The sequence below is a fragment of the Solanum dulcamara genome, chromosome 8 (assembly GCF_947179165.1).
Source record: "Solanum dulcamara chromosome 8, daSolDulc1.2, whole genome shotgun sequence".
Taxonomy (NCBI): Eukaryota; Viridiplantae; Streptophyta; class Magnoliopsida; order Solanales; family Solanaceae; genus Solanum; species Solanum dulcamara.
The window spans coordinates 29297177-29322892 of record NC_077244.1 but is presented as its reverse complement, the minus strand read 5'-3'; the positions used below and the strand labels follow the sequence as shown (position 1 = coordinate 29322892).

The window sequence follows — 25716 nt, the reverse complement described above, 5'->3', positions numbered from 1 at the left end:
GTTACTTGTGTGGTATTTACCTGGTTATATGTTATTTATACTTGCTTTATTTGTGGAGCTCAGTCGGCCTATGCCTATTGAGTACCATTCGTTTGGTACTCATACTACACTACTGGCCCCTACAGATCATACTACGGGTTATTGTCGTTGATTTGGACTGGTGCAGAGCAGCTTTTGATTCAAAGATTTGGTGAGCTCTTGGCGTCCGAAGTTGCCGATTTCCATCTAAGTTGGATTAGGACTAGTCTTTATTTGCTTTAGAAGACCGTCTGTACTTATATTTGTATTCTACAAGCTGTGTACTCTTGTTTTGATTAGATGCTCGATGACTGACTGATGTCAGGTTTTGGGGTGGTTCCTTGTGTATTATTTTGTTGTTCTCATTACTATTTATTTTCCTCTTTATTTGTTCATATTTCGTTCAACCTTCTGAAGCTCTCTTTTGAGGGTTTTGGTGCTTACTATGGTCAGTTGGGAATTTGGAAAGTGTGATCTCTCATTGTGCCTTGTCATGGTTGTTATCGATTCTCTACGATCGTGTTGATATCTCTCGAGGCTTTGGTTGCCACTTGTAGTTGGAGTAGTGGTTTTCGTTGGTGGTTTCAGAGGTAGCCTGAGCTGGAGGATAGGAAGTTGGCTAGGAGGTTTATCTATAGGATGGGGTCAAAGTAATTCGTGGAATCTGTGATTTTTAATTTGTTTAGGATGTGAGGTTTACTTGTGTCATATTCGGTAGCTTACGGTGTTTGTTGATGGGATTTGGTGCCTTTGGACCATTACCAATCGGTTTTCCATGTCTATGTGCCGCCTACCGGCTTAGTTTCAACTTGGATTGTTGGTTTTTGATGACAAGATTGGAATTTCGGGCTTTGCCCCGAGCTGCTTCCCTAGTTTGGGTTGTTGTCATCCCAAGGTTCAGTTGAAGTATGTGACCCCTTCAAGGTTGTGTTGTATGATTCTTTAAGCAAGTTTAATATGGTGTTGGAAAATTCAGGATAGCTAAGGACCAGCACAACGCCCTTGGGTGGTAGAAGAAGGTGGAGTTGGAAGCTTAAGGCAAGTATTCTGAATTATGAGTTCGAGTTGCATCTGTCAAGGGCCTTTGTTTCTTATTTCAGTGGTTTCGGTGTAGTTTGGGCTTTCCTCTGATGAATCTAGTGTTTGAGGTCAAGTTCAGGTCATTTGAGGGAGAGTTAGAGCCCAAAAAAGAAATTGGAGAAGTTTTTGAAGTTGGAAGTGAATTTGAGGATTTTCCTCTCAACGAAAGTTCTGTGAAGGCGTTGTTCGACCCGAGAGGGTGTCCGAGGGTCTGGCGGAGTGTGCAGGTCGGGTACCCTCGTCTTTTCGTGCTTTCATCAGGCTTTAACTGCACCTTTACTTTTCCGAACGAAAGTTCTTTTAGTAGTGGATATTGTAATGACCCTCCAGGTCATTTCCTCCATTTTTCGATCTTTTCGGTGTTTAGAGCTTTTCTATAGTGACCCCAAGCCATTTATGACTTGTTGGCACTAACAATTCGGCTATCTGATCGTTCATATGAGTTTTATGCACGTTTTCCTATTTTGGAGCATTTGGAGTTTAAACGGTTAATTGCTGTCAAAACTCCAGGAAAACGACCTCAGAATGAAATTTTGATGGTTCCATCAGCTTTGGATTGTTCATTTGAGGCTAGTAGCATGTCTGGCTCGAGTCCCGATCTTTCGATGCGAGTTTGAGCCATTAGGCATTTTAGCCTTTAGGTTTAGCCTAAATTTGACTTAGGTCAACATTTTTTGTAACATGCTCGGATTGAAATTTCGTTAGTGCGGTTAGCTCCGAAATGTCGAGTTTGGTCTAGAACGATCTTTTGTGCGGTTCTCGAGGATTCTTATTTCATTTCGAGCTCCCTATGACCTATTTTTTTATCGAGATGACCACGGATAGAAATTTCGACTCCATCGTTCAGTCCGAAATATCGAATTTAGTGGGGTAGCATAGTCTGTTTGAGTGCACGGGGTTATGAACGAATTTTGAACATCCTGTCAGTGACTTTGAAAATGCGAAAAAAAATTGTTGTAGCACATCTAGTGCGCCCAGCCACTTGCCTCCGCCTTTGCGTGGCGCCAGCTGGACGCGGCATAGGCCGCGTTCGCGAAAACGGGTGTGATGGCATGCGCGTTTGCGCGCGTCGTCGGCCGTATAAGTCATGCTTGTTTTCAATTTTTTCTAATTTTCAAAATTGAATATCTTGAGCTATAGAGCTCTATTTTGGGTGATTCGAAGTTTAGTATGTTCAGGAAGTTCGTGACTACGCTTTGGAGTGCTCGGAGATCATCAAAGACTTCTCGTTCGAGGTAAATTTCTCCCCAAAGGGGCTGCCCAAGCTTGATTTGAAGCTTTAATGGTGGGTTTCTTGCATGAATTGAATTTGGGCTATTTCGAGCCCCGAATTGTGTTCCGTTTAGGGATACAAGTTCAGGGAGGCAAAATAAACCTTTTTACGGCATCAATTTTAGAATTCCTAGCGAGGGTCCTATATTCTCGCTTTACACTTTGAAATTGGTTCGTCTCTATTTTAAGCGATTTTGGTGTCTAAACGTCCATATTGAAGAGGTAATCAATATTTTGTCAGCGTGGCGGCAATAGGAGGTGATTCGGAGGTAGAAAGTGTCAATTTGGTGGATTCAGAGCATGCGTGACCACAAGGTAGGCTACGATCTCCCACTTTGACTAAGCTTTATTAGATATTGTTTAACATATTTCATGAGATATAGGTTGGTATTTGCCGAGATTAGATTTCTCATCCTATCTCTTTGCCTTATTTCATGTACTACCTTGTATTAGCTCCTGATTAATTACTTGTGTTGATAGCTCTCGAGGCTTTGGTTGCCACTTGTAGTTGGAGCAATGGTTTTCGTTGGTGGTTTCAGAGGTAGCCTGAGCTGGAGGATAGGAAGTTGGCTAGGAGGTTTATCTATAGGATAAGGTCAAAGTAATTCGTGGAATCTGTGATTTTTAATTTGTTTAGGATGCGAGGTTCACTTCTGTCATATTCGGTAGCTTGCGGTGTTTGTTGATGGGATTTGGTGCCTTTGGACCATTACCAATCAGTTTAACATGTTTGTGCACCTCCTACCGGCTTAGTTTCAGCTTGGATTGTTGGTTTTCGATAACGAGATTGGAATTTCGAGCTTTGCCCCGAGCTGCTTCCCTAGTTTGGGTTGTTGTCATCCCAAGGTTCAGTTGAAGTATGTGACCCCTTCGAGGTTGTGTTGTATGGTTCTGTAAGCAAGTTTCATATGGTTTTCCTTTGATGAATCTAGTTTGAGGTCAAGTTCGGGTCATTTGAGTGAGAGTTAGAGCCCAAAAAAAAATTGGAGTTTTTGAAGTTGGAAGTGAATTTGAGGATTTCCTCTCAACGGGAGTTTCTAAGAAGGCATTGTTCGACCTGAGAGAGTGTCCAAGGATCTGGCGGAGTGTGCAGGTGGGTACCCTCGTCTTTTCATGCTTTTAGGCTGTAACTACACCTCTACTTTTCCGGACGAAAGTTCTTTTAGTAGTGGATATTGTAATCACCCTCTAGGTCATTTCCTCCGTTTTCCAATCTTTTCAGCGTTTGAGCTTTTCTATAGTGACCCCAAGTCATTTATGACTTATTGATACTGACAATTCGGTTATCTGGTCGTTCATATGGGTTTTATGCACGTTTTCCTGTTTTGGAGCATTTGGAGTATAAACGATTAACTGCTGTCAAAACTCCACGAAAACAACCTCAAAATGAAATTTTGATGGTTCCATCAGCTCCGGATTGTTCATGTAAGGCTAGTAGCATGTCTGGCTCAAGTCCCGATCTTTTGATGTGAGTTTGAGCCATTAGGCATTTTAGCCTTTACGGTTTAGCCTAAATTTGACTTAGATCAACATTTTTGGTAACATGCTTGGTCTAGAACGACCTTTTGTGCGGTTCTCGAGGCTTTTGGTTTCATTTTGAGCTCCCTAGTGGATTTTGGCTTAAAATGACGCTTGGGTGTGGGACCCATATTTGTCGAGATGACCACCAATAGAAATTTCGACTGCGACGTTGAGTCCGAAATGTCAAATTAAGTGGGGTAGCATAGTCTGTTTGAGCGCACGGGGTTATGAACGAATATCGAACATCCTATCGGTGACTTTGAAAATGAGGAAAAAACCAGTTGGTAGCATATCTAGTGAGCCCAGCCACGTGCCTCCGCCTTTGCGTGGCGCCAGCTGGGTGCGGTGTAGGCCGCGTTCGTGCAAACGGGCGTGCTGGCATGCGCGTTCGCGCGCGTCGTCAACCGTATAAGTCATGCATGTTTCCACTTTTTTTCTAATTTTTCAGAGTTGAATATCTTGAGCTACAGAGCTCTATTTTGGGTGTTTCGAAGTTTAGTATGTTCAAGAAGTTCATGACTATGCTTTGGAGTGCTCGGAGATCATCAAAGACTCGTCGTTCGAGGTAAATTTCTCGCCAAAGGGGCTTCCCAAGCTTGATTTGAAGCTGTAATGGTGGGTTTCTGGCATGAATTGAATTTGGGCTATTTCGAGCCCCGAATTGTGTTCCGTTTAGGGATACAAGTTCAAGGAGGCAAAATAAACCTTTTTACGGAGTCAATTTCAGAATTCCTATTGCGGGTCCTACATTCACGCTTTAGACTTTGAAATTGGTTCGTCTTTGTTTTAAGTGATTTTGGTGTCTAAACGCCCATATTGACGAGGTGATCAACATTTTGTCAGCGTGGCGTCAATAAGAGGTGATTCGGAGGTAGAAAATGTCAATTTGGTGGATTCAGAGCATGCGTGATCGCAAGGTAGGTTACGATCTCCCACTTTGACTGAGTTTTATTAGATATTGTTTAATATATATTACATGTGATATAGGTTGGTATTTGCCGAGATTAGATTTCTCATTCTATTTCATTTTCTTGATTCCCGATTGAGTCTTAGACTAGAATAATCCCGTGAAATCCTTAGTTAGGCGATGTGCCTCATTTATGGTATTGCCTTAGCATTATTATCCTTTTTAGGATTTACATTGATGGCCTTAGGCTAGGTTTGAATCAAAGAAGCTTTATCATGTGATGTACCGCCCTTATAGCTAGGCGTCGCTTTCGGTAGGACTTGTTGTGGATAGTGTACCTTTATGCTAGTGCCTAAGACCTATGTGGCTTGCCGTAGCCATAGGTTTGGCTTAGTTGTGCTAGTTGGAATTGAGATGGTATATTTTGGGTAAGGCGTCAATCCTAGAGATATTTTCTCCCCCTATCTGAGATTAGCCGTTTCCCGATTTCTTCGCTTTTGTTTAGCAGTAGGCTAGAGATGCTTTTATATCTATTCTCTGTTGTTGGGCCCGAGGCCGTATTCGAGGAGCGATTGTATCCTTTGCGTCGATAGTATGGTATGACTTGATGTTACTCTTCGAATTGTGTGTCTTGTTTGGATGCTGATGATGGCATGCTTGCATTGATTGAACATTTTCACATGTTTTGTGGTACGATCCCGATTTCTTCATGAGTTTTCACTACTACTTTTGAGAGGGCTTTCTCACACGTTTACTACTTTTAAACTGGTTTTAATGCGAATCGTACCACCTGGATCATTTGAACACTGGTTTTGAGATTTACAAGGCGTCGAGGACGTACATCTTTTATACTGACGGTTTCAGAGGCATCAAGGATGCTCTCAGTTTTTATTGATATCCGACGTGGCGCCGCCCTTTTTATACTTTGGCTGCATCTGGGATGCCTTTAGCCTATACTTGACTACCCGGCGCGGCGTCGCCCTTTTCTACATCGACTTGGCTACTCCCTCTTCGGTACCACTACGGGATGCTATATGTTTATATAAGACCTGTTTCGGGCTCAGGCAGTGTATATGGACTTCCCCGTCCCCTATGGGCCCCTCTAGCCGATGCACCACTGAACTAGATGAGGGAGCTACAATGGTTCTACCTGGCAGGCCGACGGTCGGGGTGGGTCTATACGCTTGTTGTGATCTCTGAGAGCCACTGATGATGTTACTGGTTTTACTACAAACTTGCATTCCTTAGCATCGCCTATCACCAGTATATTTGTTTGTTGTTTGGTCCCCTGATTCATGGGAGCAAGGGGTATGTTTGTACCTTTTGGGGGTATAGGCATCCGGTCGATTATTATTTGATTACATTTGTATTTATCTCTTGTTGTATTTTTAGTTGGTCTGCAGGGTGTCATAGTCTGGAGTTGTTATTGGTATTTTTCTGTTAGGTTCAGTTGGATTAATCCTTAGGTGGCTATGTGATTAGCAGTGACAGTTAGTATTACATTCTTGATTAGTTGACTCCTACGGTATCTTCTTATTGTAAATAGATTGTTGGTTGTGCTTTCAGGTGCGTTTCTTGACTGCGCACTTTCATCCATGTATCCTATCTCTTTGCCTTATTTCATGTACTACCTTGTATTAGCTCCTGATTAATTACTTGTGCGATATTTATCTGGTTATATATTATTAATACTTGCTTTTCTGTGGAGCTCAGTCGGCCTATGCCTACTGAGTACCATTCGTTTAGTACTCATACTACACGTCTTCCCCCTACAGATCATACTACGGGTTATCGTCGTTGATTTGGATTGGTGAGGAGCAGCTTTTGATTCGGAATTTGGTGAGCTCCTGGCATCCGGAGTTGCCGATTTCCATCTAAGTTGGATTAGAACTAGTCTTTACTTGCTTTCGAAGACCATCTGTACTTATCTATTTGTATTCTATAAGCCTGTACTCCTGTTTTGATTAGATGCTCGATTACTGACTAATTTGGGGTGGTTCCTTGTGTATTATTTTGTTGTTCTCATTACTATTTATTTTCCGCTTTATTTGTTCATATTCCGCTTGATAGCCCGTTGCCTCTGGTTCTGGGCTAAGGGTTAAGGGTTAGGATTACCTACGGGGGGAGTTAGCAGGTGCCATCATGACCCGAGGAATTGGGTCGTGACAGTATGAAAAGGTAAGACATAGCAACTAATAAAGAAACAATAACAACAAAATTGTGCAATAACCGAAATACCATAAACAACAGATGATGACAGAAAGCAAAAGTAAGACACTACAAGAATAGGCTAGTACTACGACAGAAACCACCAAGCCTAAACCCATTGAAAAGCAAGACAACACTCCACTACCTACTAACCTTCTATCCTATCCGCGACCTCAACACCCTCTTATCTAAGGTCATGCTCTAAGTAAGCTAAAGTTGTGCCATCTATTTAACAACTGATTCAAAACAACTAGGCATCAGTTAACCAACAAGTATTCGTCAATCACATACATGGCAATGCCAAATGCCAACCAGCAAGTATCAGTTAATCACATACATGGCAATACCAAATGCCATCTCTGAACAAAGAGGAATAAATGAAGATCTCAGAACAATTACCCATCATGATTTATCCCCTAACCTACTCATGCCCATTTTATCTTTACCCAAAATACCCCTATTAATTCCCTATCCCCTGATTAAATTACCGACAAATTTGTCATTTTACTCTGACGAAAAAAAACATTTTTTTAGTACAACTCAGCTATCATCGTCCAGAAGCTCACATCATCATTATCCAGAGCCCTTTCTTGATGCTCCTCTTTTCCCACCGCGTCAGCAACCAAGCTGACACCGACAAGATTGGTACAGTGTTGGATGCAACAAATTAAAAATAATTTCAAATTGAGTTTTATATCCAAGCCATGTTAATTAGAATTTGCTCCGTGGCTGGCTAATTTTTGACTAATTAAATCCTTGGAAAAGAGAAAGTGGGAATGGATTAAGTAAAGCCACATATTCACATAACTCGAGAACCTCAGCATCTCTTCATGTTGGGGACGAACAAATGAAATCATCTTGTGCAAAATGTTTTTCTCTTCATCATCAAAACCACATTCAAGGCAACTCCAACAAACTTTCTTTCCAATTGTACCTATGCATCGGCTTAGCTTACCATTTTCAGCTTCAGCTGCTTTTCTGATTCTCCAATTCCCTCTCCCCAATAAACCATTCTAAACTCATAAAATTATCTGCATTCATGGCTTTTAAGAATCAATTTATGCCTTCTAGTCAAATAAATTCTCATTACCCTGCCTTTGAGCCCTCTCAAGGACAAGATGCAAATTCCTATTTTAATTCCACAATACATTGGAAAGGTGGTGTATAACTTCAAGGGGTGGAAACGAAGCTGTACAGGTGAGTCCAAATGTAAGGGAGAGTCTATCTATTGTTTCTAATGTTCTATTGAAGACAACAGCTTCTTGATGCATTGGTGAGTTCTAATGTTGAAAAGTTGACTTCTCTTACTCCTATTAACACTATTAAGAAACTACAAGTCGGTGGAAATAGTACTTTCTCAGTTTCTCTCCAAGTAAGTTTCTAACCTACAAGGTGAGTATATCTTTGAGGAAGGTGAGGAAGATATGTTGGATGTTAATTTTTACAATGCTCCTAGGCACGAAAACCAAGGTCTGGTAGCTTTTAAGAAAAATCACCTTTTAGATTAGTGTATCTACTACAACGCAGGTTTCAAATCGTATGAGATCACAAGGTTTAAGAAAAGAGCAGAAGTATGGTTCGAATGGGTAGAGAGCAGCCAATACCAGATGAGAAGAATCAAAATTAGCATTAAAGTCCTGAGGTGGTTGGTAGCCATATTTTATTGAAGCTTCAAAAGTACAGGGGAGGACACTTAAGAGGTGGAACATGAAGGACCACTTTTCGGATTTTTAATGCACTCTTAAATACAATGAGAAGGGGAGATACATCAGTTTCATTGCAGTTCAGGGTAAGAATAGATCAATCATTATTACACCTGAAACTAATAACAAAGGGGGTTGGGGGAACATAGCACACAAAATAGCTGGTTTCATTTATAAACTTGCTAAAGCACAAGGAATAGACAGAAAAGAAAAAGTGCAACAGGGGAAATCATATAAAGAAGCTTTTCATCGCGGCAGATGGATGACGAAGTCAGTTGAGACGGCGAAAATCCAAAACACAACCAACAACATTAAATATGATCGGGGAAACAACACAAAAGGTGAATGACATTCTGAGTAGATGCGTCGTTGGAAAGTTCCAAAATAAAGGACAAGAAATTCCCAATTTGAATGACGTGAGGAGATGGACTTGCAATTCCTGAAAATCAGTAATAGAAGTCAAAATCTTTGCGATGAACGATGGGCATTTCTTGTTTGAACTTCCGACAAGGAGAGTGGTAGAGCATGTTGTGACGGGCCAATGGATCTGGAAGAGGATGAAGCTAGATCTTGATTGGTGGAAACCAACCATTGGATGTTGGCCGGCGAAAAATCAAGAGAGACTGGGCCTGGATTAGGATCCTAGGATTACCCATGAATCTATGGTCCAAAAAGGTTCTCGAGGAAATCGGGAATCGTTGTGGAGGATATATTGAAACGGAGGAGACTTCGCTAAAAGATCATCTCCACTGGGCCAGAATTAAAGTGAGAGGGGACGGGCAGAGATGTCCCCAAGGAAATAGAAGTGAACAGTGAAGGATTCACATACACCATTCTGGTGTGGTGTGAAACTCCGGTGACAGTGAGAGTATCAGAGGAGAAGAGAGAGGAAAGGGGCAAATATCTCGTGGGCATTATCCAAAGACAGGCTGGGGAAGGGTTTCACAACCCCTGTCGGCAGAATATGTGGAGGGGCACGGGAGTACTTCAAGTGAAGGGGCAGGCGCCAGAGGGGGCCCAACTTTAAAAGAAAAAGTTAATAAAAGGGTAAAGCTGATGCAGTATGTCTCCAGGAGACAAAGCTAGAAGGGGAAATTACAAACTATGTCAAAGAAATATGAGGCAGCAGATGGGTTGATCATGTGCAATTGGAGGCAAGTGGAACAAAGGGAGGGATAGTCATAATGTGGGACAAAAGAATTTGGGAAGGTATGGCCATCAGTGTAGGGAAATACTCAATGTCTTGTAGTCTAACATGAATGAATTATGTTCTCAACTAGCACATCACAAGTGTGTATGCACCAAAACGACAGAATAGAAAGAGAGGAAACATGGTGGGAATTGGGGGCAACCAGAGGTCTAATCAATGGCCATTGGGTGCTGTGTGGGGACTTTAATACAGAGAGATCCATATGAAAAGTTCAATGGCAGCAGAATCAACACATCAATGACACAATTCTCAGAGTTCATTGAGGATATGAAACTGATGGACCTAGAATTAGCTGGGGGAAATTACACTTGGAGGAGTGGGGATAGACACCACAGCTGCCCGGCTTGATATATTTTTGTTATCAGAAGACTGGGACTCAACCTTCAGGAACATTAAACAATCAGTAATGTAGAGGGTGGTATCAGACCATGCTCCAATACTTCTACACTGGAGAATGGGAGGGGTCCAAGACATATTTCAAGTTTGAAAAATGGTGGCTAAATACGGAAGGATTCAATGACAGAATATGAAGCTAGTGGGAATCTTTCAATTTCCATGGCAAACCTTATTTCATCCTGGTATCAAAGTTAAGGGTCTTGAAAGACAAGCTGAAAAAATGGAGCAGAACTGCCAATGGTAATCTGAAACAACAAAAACAATTAGTCCTAAATCAGTTAGCTGAACTTGAGAGCATACAAGAACAAAAAAAGCTTGGAGGAAGGGGGGATAGCTTCTAAGCTGGCACTCATCTCAGAGTTTGAAGTTATAAGCCATGAGGAAACAGCATGGAGACAAAGGTCCAGGCAACTTGGCTCAAAGAGAAGGGGAGAGAAACACTGGTTTTTTACCATAAAACAGCAAATGCACACAGGAGAGTTAACACAATTGACAAGTTAATAGTCAATGAGGTGTTAGTGACTGAACCAGAAGAGGTGAAAAAGGTGGTAATTGAGTACTATGAGAACTTGTACTCAGAAACTGAAGATTGGAGGCCTGACCTGAATATGAGATATTGTTCTGTGATCAATGAAGAAGATAATAATATGCTAGTGGCCCCTTTTGAAGAACAGGAAATTGTAGATGCCATCAAATCCTGTGTTGGGGACAAGGCACCAGGACCGGATGGATTTACAATGGCTTTTTTCAGCCACTTCTGGAACATCATCAGTAAGGAGGTAGTGGCAGCTCTTAAGGCTTTCCACAAGGATGGGACTTTTGAGAAAAGTATAAATGCTACCTTCGTGGCTTTAATCCCAAAGAAGGTAAGGGCAATGGAACTAAATGACTTTAGACCCATAAGTCTAGTGGGGGGAGTATATAAAATCTTTGCAAAGGTCCTAGTAGAAAGGCTGAAAAGAGTGATGCATAAGTTAGTAGATAGGCAACAAATGGCTTTCGTCAAGAACAGGCAGATCATGGATGTAGTGTTGGTGGCAAATGAGTGTGTGGACTCTCAAGAAAAAAAGTAAACTGGATATTCAAAAAGCATATGATCACCTAAATTGGGAGTTCTTAATGAATATGTTGCAGAGGATGGGCTTTGGTTCTAGGTGGCTCAGGTGGATCAGACAATGTATCAGCATAGTAAAGTTCTCAATTCTGATAAATAGAAGCCCCTGTGGTGTTTTCTCCTCCCATAGGGGTTTAAGGCAAGGGGATCCACTGTCCCCCTTCCTTTTCATACTTGTCATGGAGGGACTAAGCAATGTAATACATACAACAAAAATTCAGAGGATGGGTCAGAGGATTTCAAGTGGGAAAGAGAGCAGACAATAATCTAGAGGTTACACATCTGCAATATGCAGATGACACTCTAGTGTTTTGTGGAGCCACAGGATAACAAATGTTGATTTTCAGAGCTATCTTCAACATTTTTGAAGCAGTATCTGGTCTGCATATAAACTGGAGAAAGAGTTTCATATATCCAGTCAATACAGCCAAACATTGAGGACTTGACAAAAAAACTAGGGGGGAAAGTTGGTGAACTCCCAACCACATACCTGGGAATGCCCTTGGGAGCTAAGAGCAAATCCAAGAGCATATGGAGTGGTGTGATAGAGAAAAGTGAGAAAAGGCTGGCAAACTGGAAAAGCCAATACCTATCCTCAGGTGGTAGACTCACATTGGTTAATAGTGTATTGGACTCTATCCTTTCATATACGATGTCAGTCTTTCCTACCCCAGCCAGTGTGACTAATAGACTAAATGTTGTTAGGAGAAATTTTATATGGAAAGGAAGTGAAGACAAGAAGAAATATCATCTAGTGAAATGGGAGGAGCTACTGGAAAGTAAGAAAGGTGGGGGCTTGAATATCAGGGAACTAAACATACACAACAAAAGTTTGATGATGAAGTGATTGTGGAAGTTTGCATCTAAAGAAGAAGCTTTATGGAAAGAGGTGATCATGGCATGCAGGACAGATGGATGACAGAGGAAGTGACAACCCCTTATAACTGTAGTGTATGGAGATCCATCAGGAACCTATGGAAACTAGTTTCTTCAAGAATAAGTTGCAAGGTTGGAAATGGAGAGAAGGTGGCTTCTGGAAGGATATATGGTGCGGGCAATGGCCTCTGAAGCAGACTTTTCCTGAGCTATACAATTTAAGCCAAACTCAGGATGCTACTGTGGCTGATCTATGGACAAGACAAGGTTGGAATCTCCATTTGAGAAGGAACCTAAATGACTGGGAGATAACCTTGATAGCAGCTTTTTCAGAATACAGTCCCTCAAAATTTCAATTTGACAGAAGAAAAGGACAGACTAGTGTGGAAGGTGGATAGCAGGGGTATTTTTACTGTCAGGTCAGCGTACAAAGATTTGACAGGAACAAATACTCAAGAGATAGGATGGCCATGGAGAATGATCCGGAAGACCAAGGTACCCTATAAGGTAAACTACTTTACATGGCTACTGGCAAAGGAAGCAGTCCTCACTCATGAAAACCTTAACAAGAGGAAATTCAACCTATGCTCTAGATGCTATCTATTTGAAGAACAGATAGAGACAGTCAATCACCTCTTTCTGCATTGTAAATGCACACACCAATTGTGGCAGATGTTCATACACAAGGAAAATAAGGTGGGTAAATCCTGGGAGAATCAAAGAAGTACTAAGAAGCTGGATCAGTGATGGTAATGCAGGGAAGAGGGAGGAGAGATGGAAGATGGTTCCAGCATGCATTTGGTGGACTATATGGAAAGAGAGGTATCAAAGATGTTTTGAAGGCAAAAGAAGCAATATACAGAAGATAGACTGCTTAGGCCTTTACTATTTTTGGTGTAAACAAGTAGTTATAGACAGCACAGAAGATGTTTTTAATGTAATTGACTGGCTGTAATTAGACATACTAGGATTCTGTAAATAAACAACTTTTATGATGGGGGACTACATGTTTGGTATAGTATACCTCTGGATAATATAGAAGTAAAGCTTACCATTCTCAACAAAAAAAAATATGTTGGATCAATGTTTTGACTTTTGATAATGCAACTAGACAAACAGTTATCTCTCCTAGGCAAGGTTGCAAGAAAAAAAGTATAGAAGAAAGAAGAGTTGGGATGGTAAGGTGAATGAAGATTTTGTTCCGCGATACTTACCAATGTGATTTGCAAAACAAAAGGTGACAATGTCAACAACTTTAACATGATTCAATAAATCCAATAAGGTTTGATGAAGAATGACGTGATTGGACAGATTTGACGAGGAAGTCAATTATCAATTTCATCAAGGTATTACAATTGAGCCATTCGGTTCCCTTAATTGTTTCATGTGTAAAAGAAAATTGGAGCTTGATAACTCCTCCTTCTTCGCTTTCCTATTTAATCATTATGTAAGTATACTCATTTGTAATATCACCACAGGGTTATGCTATAAACTCTGTGATGATCATCGAATATTTAGTTCTTTCTAGCTCGTATTTTCTACATGTTGTTTAGTAAGGGCTCTTGATGCCTCAATAGGATTAGTAAAGGTAAGCTTTGCCCTCCTTAATTGTACTCTCTTCTTTGAGGTTATTTTACTATTATATTAATAAATAAGCTACCAACCTGGTGGTATATAGTAGCTTCAAAAAAACAAAGCTTGTATGCTTGAAACTTCTTGGTTATACTAGTCAATGGAACAGCAGGGGAAATGACAACTTGAAAAGGAAATGAAAGAGAGAGAGAGGGAATGACAGGTCAGATTGAAGAAGTGGATAGCTCCGCCTTTGATTAACTAAAATAATGTCCCTATTATTAATGGTATTGCAAGGGATTTAAAGGATATAAGAAGTGAGCACATTACTAAACTACTATCTATCTATATGTGTGTGTGAATGTGTGCATTTATATATAAACACGCCCCATCAACAGACAGTGCCTATGTATAGTAGTCTGAGGACCTACTTCAAAATCAAAATATACTTGGAAAAGCTCTCTTTGACTCATTTGGCCAAATAGATTTTTGTTGTTGCGAACTCGAAAACCGAAAAGGAATTCAAAAAAAATTCTGGGGCGGAATCATAAACTATATAATTAGAATTATGATTTAAGAGTATCTGTTGGAGCATCAAATAGACTTGGAAAATCTCTCTTTTATCCATTTGGCCAAATAGATTGTGTTTACTTACCCCAGTCACATCCCTTAAATATCCAACTAATGACTCTGTATCCCTTTTCTATTTCAATGTTATAAATTAGTAGTTCAGATATTTACAGTGCTTAAGATTCGATAACTTAAGTTGTTCTCTAACACAAACTTCAGCCATCATCTATATTTCACAAAATTGCTCCTTACCATAATTCTTTACCTTTCTTTTGCTTCTTACTTTAAAAAATTATAGAAATCAATTCAAGCAAATGAGGATAATTGAAAATGTCCTCACCGAAGGCACCAGTAAAATGCTAGTTTTACATAAGCAACAAGAAAAATGGACCAAATATTCTGCTTAAACAGAACCAGGCCAAAATTATTAACTTATATTGGAAACTCAAGACACTGCACCCTTCTTTCTCTAAAAACAATACTCGCAAATCTAGAACAGGAGAAACACTAGCAATATACCTAAAACATAGATAGCAGAATAACAAATTTTTAAAAGAAAAAAAGGGCACTATCCTTCATCTCAAATAAACAATTCTGTTCATAATCTAAAACAGAAGACAAACTTACTGAAAACGCAAAGGGCAGAGCAGCTCAGAAGGTCGGTATGCTGCTTTGTATCTCATTTTGCTGCAGGAGTGGATGTAGTAACCCAGATAATAGTACTGGAGACTACGGCAATGTATTTGATTCTGTGTAACCCACGTTATCTCTTGAAGGGCTGAATACTTACCTAATGATAAGAACGCAAGATCTGGATCCCAGAATAAATATTTACTTGACAAACACTTGGGGAGAATATCTATGACACCAACTGCAACTAGCCGTCCATCAATCAGATACTGCTGATGGAAAGAACCAAAGCCACAAGGGGGGACAGTAAGGTCCCCCGACGGGGGAACGAATATTAAGGGTGTATCAACCAAAAATGTCCTGTATGAGCTCTCAGCGACTTCATCAGGAGAATCATCGTGCACTCTTATCTGGTACCTCCTATACAAGGAATATTCTTCGGGATCAAAACTGGACCTTTTAAGACGAACCTCAAACCTCCTCCTCCTTTTGAGCTCGTGGTTTTCATGTTCTGTTGATAAGAAGCTCTCTTTACTACAGCTTCCTGATGAGGATTGCTTCGACTCATTTTGGTTGCTGACTACGGAATCTTTATCAACTTGTCTTTCGGAAGAATAAAAGTTTATATGTCCATTGCAAGCTCTAACTAATAATCCCAATGTTTCTGCTAGGTAGTTTAAACGGGCAGCTAGTTTTGCAGCAATCACTTTTGGGGTATCAGCAGCTTGCCCCCTTTCTCCAGCCCCCAATTCTGATGATTTTTCATGTTCAACCCCTTTCCTTTGTCGCCTTAAAGTAGCTGCAATCTGGAATGAGATGCTGCTGGTAAATAACAGATCCTCTGACCCTTCAGTGGATAACTTTCTTTTCGCAGGTGCAACCTTTTTTACAGAGGCTTTTGGAAACTTAAAATCAGAAGAAAGATCCCCACTTTCAATGCACACATGTACTGCCTTATCTATCTGACTTTCCATATGGGGGATCAACGGTTCAGTTTTGTACTTTTCTTCAAGGTTACCTGTCAAGGACTTCGTTACTGCAAGGCTTCGACTTTGGCTGGAGGTAGTGATTTGTGAATTGCCTGAAGTATCTGTTGCATTCATCAACTCATCTGAACTTTTATCTAATGTGCCATCCAGAAACCTAAACATTCAATTTTCTTCAAGCTGAATCATCTATAAAAAAAATTCAAAATTGAATGCCAAAATAGCCAAAGATCATGCCTAAATTTTTGATGTTTGTGGAGTCACAGATTACACACTAGAATTAATGAACTAGATATTAACAACAATCAAACTCTAAATATGATTACTTTTGATTCTTCTAGTTTGGCATCTTCGACTTAAGATGGACTGCAAATACAGTTAACCTCTCTCTCTCTCTCTCTCTCTCTCTCACACACACACATTATAACCCAAGAGCAGGGGCGGAGCTACATGTCACCAAGGGTGGTTAGGCGAACACCCTTCATCGGAAAATTATCCTGTGTATATTGGTAAAATGCGATTTCATATTGTTATAAAAAAACATTTTGAACATCCTTGAAACAACTAGCTCAGATGGTCTAGTGGTTTCGGGTGTTCAGAAAAGGATTTTATATGTGTTTGCGGGAGTTCGATTCCCAGCAGTTGTAGCGTATTTTCTCTATCTTTATCATTTTCATATTAGCAACACTAATCCATTATCATCCGTTACTAATTTATTGCTCATTAAGATATTAGAATCATGAAAGAGAAATAAATAAATTGTTGAGGATTAAAATAGATCCCTCAATACGAGAATAATTAATTAATTTTTAGATCTATTTTTTATCTCATGTAATTAATTTTGTGCTATAAATATGTTAATGATATTTATTAAAATAGTTCTTAATTAGAGACCTAACAATATAATCTCCAAAGAAAAAAATAAAAGTACTAGTAGTCAATTTTAAAAAAATATTTGCTTAATTAAAATCTAACAAACATATCCTAAAAAGTCTCTATACAACAACAACAACAACAACAACCCAGTGAAATCCCACAACATGGGGTCTGGGGAGGGTAGAATGTACGCAGACCTTACTCCTACCAAGGTAGGACGGCTGTTTCCTGGAGACCCTCAGCTCAGTAAAAGCATAAATGCATAAAAAATGTTAGATAAGAATAGGAAATTAAAAGCTTTATGAGAAAAACAACAAACAAATAACGAATAGATAACAAATAAATACAAATAAATAAATACAAGTAACAAATAACGATTAAATAAATAATGATAGCATTACAGGTAAAATAGAGTAATCAAAGCATAGAAAGTAATAAATAATAACAGAAATAACAGAAATCAGAAGTCACAGCGCAAGAGATCGTAATGCACTACTACGCCTATGAATAGAGAAGAATAACGAGACTATGAACTAGCATTCTACCCTAATGTGGGTCCTCCACACTCTCCTATCTAAGGTCATGTCCTCCGTAAGCTGTAACTGCGCCATGTCCTGTCTAATCACCTCTCCCCAATACTTCTTGGGCCTACCCCTACCTCTTCTGTAATCATCCATGGCCAGCCTCTCACACCTCCGCACTGGGGCATCTATGTCTCTCCTCTTCACATGTCCATACCATCTCAGTCGCATTTCCCGCATCTTGTCTTCCACCGAGGCTACTCCTACCTTGTCCCGAATAGCCTCATTTCTAATCCTGTCGCTCCTGGTGTGCCCACACATCCATCTCAGCATTCTCATCTCAACAACTTTCATCTTTTGAATGTGAGAAGTCTTAACTGGCCAACACTCCGCCCCATACAGCATAGCCGGTCTAACCACCACTTTGTAGAACTTGCCCTTAAGTTTTGGTGGCACATTCTTGTCACATAGCACTCCGGAAGCGAGCCTCCATTTCATCCACCCTACCCCAATACGATGTGTGACATCATCATCAATCTTCCCGCTGCCTTGCATGATAGACCCAAGATACTTGCAACTACTTCTCTTTTGGATGGCCTGAGCACCAAGCCTAACTTCAACGCCAACCTCCTGAGGTGTCTCACTGAACTTGCACTCTAAGTACTCTGTCTTTGTCCTACTCAACTTAAACCCTTTAGACTCCAAGGTATGTCTCCAATCCTCCAGCTTAGCGTTAACTCCGCGGCGAGTCTCATCGATCAGGACTATGTCATCCGCGAAAAGCATACACCATGGCACCGCATCTTGAATTTGTCGCGTCAATCCATCTATCACTAAGGCAAATAAAAAAGGACTAAGAGCTGATCCTTGATGCAACCCCATCACCACTGGAAAGTGCTCTGAGTCCCCTCCTACTGTCCTTACCCTGGTTTTGGCTCCCTCGTACATGTCCTTGATCACCCTAATGTATGCCACAGGTACACCTTTAGCCTCCAAACATGTCCATAGTATTTCTCTTGGGACTTTATCATAAGCCTTTTCTAGGTCGATGAATACCATATGCAAGTCCCTCTTCCTCTCCCTATGCTACTCCACCAGTCTCCTCATAAGATGGATGGCTTCTGTAGTTGAACGTCCCGGCATAAATCCAAACTGGTTCTCTGAAATAGACACGTCTCTCCTCACCCTCATCTCTACCACTCTTTCCCACAGTTTCATAGTATGGCTTAGTAGCTTAATACCTCTATAGTTGTTGCAACTCTGGATATCCCCTTTGTTTTTGTATAGAGGGATCATTACGCTCGACCTCCATTCTTCGGGCATCGTTGCCATTTTAAAGATGACATTAAATAACCTAGTCAACCACTCCAAACCTACCGAGCTCGTGCTCTTCCAAAATTCCCCAGGAATCTCGTCAGGTCCGGTTGCTCTTCCCCAGCGCATCCTACGAACGACACTCTTAACCTCCTCGACCTTAATACTCCTGCAATACCCAAAATCGCGACGCCTCCCTGTATGTTCTAAATCTCCCAACACAAAGTCTCTGTCCCCTTCCTCATTCAATAGTTTATGGAAATAGGACTGCCATCTCTGTTTAATGAGGGTCTCGTCTACCAATACTTTTCCATGCTCGTCCTTAATGCACTTCACTTGGTCTACATCGCGTGCCCTTCTCTCCCGCACCCTGGCTAACCTGAACAATTTTCTATCCCCACCTTTCTCTTCTAGTTCAGCATAAAGGCGTTCAAAAGCTGTTGTTTTTGCCATCGAAACCGCCGACTTCGCCTCCTTTCTCGCTATCTTATAAAGTTCCATATTCGTCCACTTCTTCACCTCATCTGTGCTTTCTATCAACTTTGTGTACGCCATCTTCTTTGCTTCCACCTTTTCTTGCACTTCTTCGTTCCACCACCAGTCTCCTCGATGCCGACTACGACTACCAGTTGAGACTCCCAACACTTCCCTTGCCACAGTCCTAATACAACTAGCCGTCCTATCCCACATACTGGTCGCATCCCCATTACTATCCCAAGCCCCCATGACCTTCAACTTCTCTCCCATCTCCAGGGCATTTGCAGTGGTCAAACTCCTCCATCGGATCCTAGATTGATCATCCCCAACCCTCTTATTCCTCATCATCTTGATCCCTAAATCCATCACCAAAAGCTTATGTCGGGTTGTAAGGTTGTCTATCAGAATGACCTTACAGTCTTTGCACAGACCTCTATCGACCTTCCTCAGGAGTAAAAAGTCTATCTGAGTCTTAGCCACCGAACTATGGAATGTTACCAAGTGGTCTTCCTTCTTTGGGAAACTCGAATTGGCTATGACCAACCCAAAAGCTCTTGCGAATTCCAAAAGTGAAATGCCTCCTCCATTTCTGACCCCGTAGCCAAAGCCTCCATGCACATCATCATACCCTCCTGAAATAGACCCGATGTGCCCATTGAAATCTCCTCCCACGAAAAGCTTCTCAGTAGGTGGTATACCTCCCACTAACTCGTCCAAATCCTCCCAAAAGCGCCTCTTATCCTCCTCTCTTAAGCCCGCTTGTGGCGCATAAGCACTAATAATGTTGAATGTGCTTCCTTCAACGATCACCTTAATCGACATCATCCTATCGTTGACTCTCCTAACCTCCACCACCTGATCCCTTAGATCATTGTCTACTAAAATGCCTATCCCATTCCTATATTTCGATCTACCTGAAAACCAAAGCTTATACCCGTCTACCTCCCTAGCTTTAGAACCTACCCATTTGGTCTCTTGGACACAAGCTATATTAATTTTTCTCTTCTTTAGAATCTTAACTAGCTCTATGGATTTGCCCGTTAACGTTCCAATGTTCCAAGAACCAACTCTCAGTCTAGACGCTCCTTTAAGGCTTTAACCCACTTACCCCTCCTTACCCTCGTCCCCGACCCCGTCCCTGAATGAGAACATGACCTTAGTCTACCATCACTATCTAAAGCCATGAAAATACGTAGGAATTAATAAGTTATTCAAAAATTTAAAGTTAGCAAAATGCAACGATAAGTGTATGAACAAAAATATAGGTAAACCGGAGGTACCAACTCCAGTTGAAAAGAACCTGATTCACGCCGGAAACACTGTTCACGCCAGAAACACTGTTCACGCCGGAAACACTGTTCACGCCGGAAAAATGGAAAACCGCGAGACGACGTCGGAAATCAATAGATCTAGGCCAAATCTGAACAGATCTGGAGGTATTCGTTGGAAAACAAGCAAAAGGAAAGAAAAAGAAAAAGAAAGAAGAAGAAGAAGTAGTTCCGGATCCGGATCTGAAAGTTCTCCTGGCAGAGAACAAATAATATCTGTTGGCTGTTTAGAAATTGCTGAAGAAGAAAGACGAAGAAGAAATGGCTGTTTACAAATAATTCACGCCGGAAACACTGTTCACGCCTAAAAAGTCTCTATCTACTGCAAAAATTGAAAGTGAAAAGGCTAAAAAAAGCCCCTCTTCTGATTCTGCTCTCCCTTTTTATGTCTCGCTGTTATTGTTATCGTCGCCAGAGGAAGCCTAAATGTGGTTTCAGCCTATTCTCTTTTGCTCATTTTTTTCTCTGTCCCTTTACTTCATATTAAATATAAACTCATTAAAGCTAAACATTACACAGTTCTAAAAAAAAATTGGTACACCCATTCGTAAAAAATTCAATTACTAATATTGTGTATTTTGATTTTAAAATTTTCTATGCATTCATTTGTCAAAAAAAATTGTTAATTATTCAATAGTTGAACACCCTTTGTGAAATTCCAGGCTCCACCACTGCCCAAGAGCATCAAATAAACACTGCAACTCAGTTACTAAGCCAACTGTCCAAGCTTTCTTTCATAGTTCGGCAATGGCTAAAGCATGGGAGTGTCCAAGTGTAGTACACCATTAGCACCTTATGGTCCATAAACGTGATATGGCACGGTAATGACAGATCCTAGAAAACAAATCTATAAAAAGAAAAGAACTTCCCTGAGGATATTAGGATAATTATGAAAAACGTATATAAGCTTCAGAAGCAGGGGAAACACGACCACCTACTTTCAGATGAACCATCAATCAACAACAGTTGTTTTCACAATGACCACTCAATTGCTTAGAGTTAGAAGCCTTTCCTGTGTTCTCAAATGCATTTTGAACACACACTTACAGAAAAGACAGTCCCACATGACTAATGAGCAAGGAAATTTCCAAAAACAACAACATACCCAGTGAAATCCCACAAGTGGGGTCTGGAGAGGGTAGGATGTACACAGACCTTATCGCTATCTCACGAAAATAGAGAGGCTGTTTCCGAAAGACTCTCGGCTCAAAAGTCACAGCCCCAAGTAAGAGAGAAAAACAATATATAGCATAATGGGAAAAAAAAGCGATGTAACTTTTACAAGACAAGAACAATAACGAAAGCAAAGTAATGTGAAAATCAAAGGCAATAACAACACAACTATAATGGCACTCCTAGGCCTACAACCAACCCTAAATTGGCACAAGGCAAGGCATCATTCTATCCCTACTAGCCTTTTACCCTAACCCGCAACCTCCACTCCTTTCTATCTAAGGTCATGTCCTCAGTGCAACCTCCACTCCATTCTATCTAAGGTCATGTCCTCGGTGATATGGAGTAGCGCCATATCTTTTCTAATCACCTCTCCCCAATATTTTTTCAGTCTACCCCTTCCTCTCCGTATAACCCCCAAATCCAACCGCCTGCACCTCCTAATTGGGGCGTCGACACCCCTCCTCTGCACATGTCCAAACCATCTCAGTATCACTTCTCTCATCTAGTCTGCCACAGAGGCCACTCCCACCTTCTCCCGAATAACCTCATTGCTGATCTTATCACTCCTAGTGTGTCCACACATCCATCTCAGTATCCTTATCTCCACAACATGCATCTTCTTCTGAACATTAGAGTTCTTTATTAGCCAACACTCTACTCCATATAACAACGCCGGTCTAACCACCATACAGTGGAAATTAGTCTCGAAAATTGTGTGACCCATGTGAATCCGTGGAATAAAAGAGCATCGTGGAGTTAAGATTCCAATTCAAACCCGAAAAAAGGTATAAAACAATTTAGCGAGACTGTCATCTATCCACTATTATCATTAGTGGTACCCAAACCATAATCCTTTGAATTGGCACAATACTAGACATTTCCGGAGTTAATTAGAAGCTTTTCATTTATCAATGGTGTTTTATTCGCAAGAACAAAATTTAACTAGTATTAACTTATCGATCTTAAAGAAAAGGGGAAAGTTTAAGATACCTCTGCATTCGTTTCAGTACTCGGTGTTGTTCTTTGGAAGGAACAAAATCATTTGCTTTGAGACGGATGGTGTAAGATGGACAGCATGTCTTTTCCATCTCAGGTTTGTATAAGAAACAGCCAGATCTTCTCCATCCTCTATCTAGAAGAGCTACCAAATGGAAAACCAATATATAACAATATAACAAAATAGATAAGGAAATTCATCAAATCCAAAGCATCCACCAGAATCACATGAGAAAGACAGACTGTTGCGTCTATGAAATATACATGGGAGAGTGTCATTCTCAACAAGAAGAGATGCTGTGTCTGCATGTGCTACAAAGTCTTTAAATAGCTTATGGAACTTAAATTACAGCATACAAATTCTAAACTCAATAAGTACTGTAATATGGGTATCCATAAAGAAGGCAATGACATAACGTAAAGCAGCATATGGTGTCATTGTATTCTCTTAGAAAGAAAACAAGTTACCTAATGGCCCAGAACTAAACGTCCCACTAGTGTCAATGCCTTAGCTATCATTGTGGGAAAGGACAAGGTAAATTAATAATATCAGGTAATCCCATGTCTCAGGCAATTAGAGATAGGGTTCAAATAAACAAAAAAAATATGGGTGCTGCAGTATGAATGACTGCTAATTACTAACCTTGATAGTCATCAACTGTCAGACTGCGTGCCCATAATCCTGCAAATCAAGCATATAAATTTAGGAAAAAGCTCCAATTGAAGTTCTGGTATGTTCATGCACTTCTAGTGCAAATGTCCTATTATGAGTTAATTTAGTGCTCCGCTGTACTGTAGTGTTGTAATTTATATTCAATTGATTCATTTTCTTTTAGTGTCATGACTTAATTAAAGTTGGGGAAAAAATACATCCATTTTGCTATATTCTGAGTCAACTTCATTTCAATACTCAATCATTTGAATTCTTTTTCATATAATGAAAAAATACCCTGTTCGCTTCTGTCCCCAACTCCAGTTGGCGCACAGGATGAAAATTGTGGAAAGCATGGGCTGCACTTCTCCCTCTCCCAACTTAAACTTCAGGTTTTTTCTGCATTAGATTTGAGCCCATACATGCGCCTAAATCACACATCATGTATTGTGTCCTTATCAGTGAACCAAAACCCTGGGGCTACTCAATCATTAGTCTTTCAGGAAAAATTAGGATTTCTCTAAAACTAGTGTTTCTCTAAGTTACAAACGTCCTAGCACTGACAAACAAATTACTAACCAAACTAATTAAAAACCCTGGCAAACAAAAAACCTATAGGTGTGTATCCCTTTGCTTCTCCTGTGTTCAAATCGTATTTATTTATTATCCCACTTGTGGGATTTCACTGGGTATGTTGTTGGTTGTTGTTGTTGGATGTTGAGAGACTGTAGAGCCTGAGATAACTTGAGTAAAAGCAGAATATGTCTAAATTAAGCAACACTTTGTTTAACTACAACTATATTCTTTCATTAATATTTTGGGTCTTTAAATATTCCCATAATGGTACATATTCCAAAGATATCAAAATCCTCCGATCAAGATTTCAATCATAACCCAATGATCATTTTTCACATTCGACATGGAGTAAAGTAAAGAAATAGAAACAAGTGTTAAGGATTACCGTGTGAGATACCAGTGGGACCACCAGATTTACAGTAACCACATGAGCTTCTACGGCGACCAACATCAACAACCACAGAATCGCTTCCACCAGCGATGCTATTACTGTTACAGTTACTGTTGCTGCTGCTGGCTTCACTTCTCATCTTCTTTTTGTCAGACATCTTAGATCTTTATTCAATCACCCCGATTTCTAGGGTTTTATAGCAATTACAGAGCAAAACCAAGGAAACCGGATAATTCTGCTGTCATTGATCTGCGAAATACAAAACTAGTTTAGATTCGGTTCGATGTTATAAGGCAGATAAACATTAGCGGAATTGCTAACCGTAGAACAAGTCGTAATGGTTCCTTCAGAGATATCCCCGTTAAGAAAACAATTGGCAATGGAATATGCCTATTGTCGATTTTACTTTTATTGCGTGCTTCCTGTGCACTTCTTTCCTTAATATCTCAAATCCTTTAGAGGAAATTGAATGATTTGCTGTTTTCAGGTGCATTCTTTAACTTTTTGTTTTTTCAATCAGGTGTTATAAATATTATAATAATATTCTAACCAAAAAAAAAAATTATTATAATACAGTGACTGTCTATTTTAGTTGGTTTTTTGGGAAAAAAGAATTCTAATTTTGGGACCAAGTTAAATTTTCCTTATCAATAAAGGATTTTCTTCGTTGTAAATTAATCACTCAAGAAAAATAAGAATTATTGTCTCTTCTCCCTATTATATTATTATTATTATTATTTTATAGTTAATAATATGTTATCAAATACGAGACTCTATTACTTGAGAAATATTTTGAAAAGACCAAAAGTACGTTTTTTTTAAGTTGAAATTTCAAAAATAGCTATGACTAGATGTAACACCCCGAAAATAATCTAACTTAGATTAGTCCAAAAATCCCTGAGAAAAGAATTGAAACCTTCATCAGTGGGTTGTATGAGTGCCACCCTACGGTTCTAGATAGTTCTACGATCGGAGGGGCTTGTAGAACCCCCAACATTAAGCAAAATTTTGAGTTGTCAAGGCCACTTCTACGAGCTTGAGTTACAACCCGTAGGCCCAAATGTCACATTTTAGTAGCTACTGGAATGTGCACCTTGATCATACGATCAGTCCTACGAACCGTAACAAGTTCTACAAACTGTAGAATAGTCTATAGTCCCCAAGCCTAATTCCCTCTGTGAGTTTCTATGAAGAGTCCCCGCGGGCCGTCAAAGGATCTACGACCTGTAAAAAAGGCTCGTAGACCCAAGACCAGTGAAGCCTAATTTTGGACCTTGGTCTACAGTCTCTAGAGTGAGGGTAAAATTATCTTTTTCGCCTTTTTCAAATCAAAATCCTGACGTTTT

General features: G+C 40.2%; 1 protein-coding gene across 2 annotated transcripts in view; it reads right to left on the bottom strand.

The window, feature by feature from the left end:
• LOC129899713 (arginyl-tRNA--protein transferase 2-like) overlaps positions 1 to 24871 on the bottom strand; it is a 29837-nt gene extending 4966 nt beyond the window's left edge. The window contains exons 1-5 of one of the 2 annotated variants that reach the window (XM_055974743.1): positions 24692 to 24871; positions 24365 to 24619; positions 23395 to 23433; positions 22746 to 22896; positions 15075 to 16220 (exon numbers count right to left, since the gene is read on the bottom strand). In XM_055974743.1, the coding sequence (XP_055830718.1) occupies positions 15075 to 16220; positions 22746 to 22896; positions 23395 to 23433; positions 24365 to 24527 (1499 nt within the window). In that variant the 5' untranslated portion in view covers positions 24528 to 24619; positions 24692 to 24871. The remainder of the gene's footprint in view (positions 1 to 15074; positions 16221 to 22745; positions 22897 to 23394; positions 23434 to 24364; positions 24620 to 24691) is intronic. The other variant, XM_055974744.1, reaches the window with a different exon arrangement.
• Between the last annotated feature and the right edge of the window lie 845 nt (positions 24872 to 25716).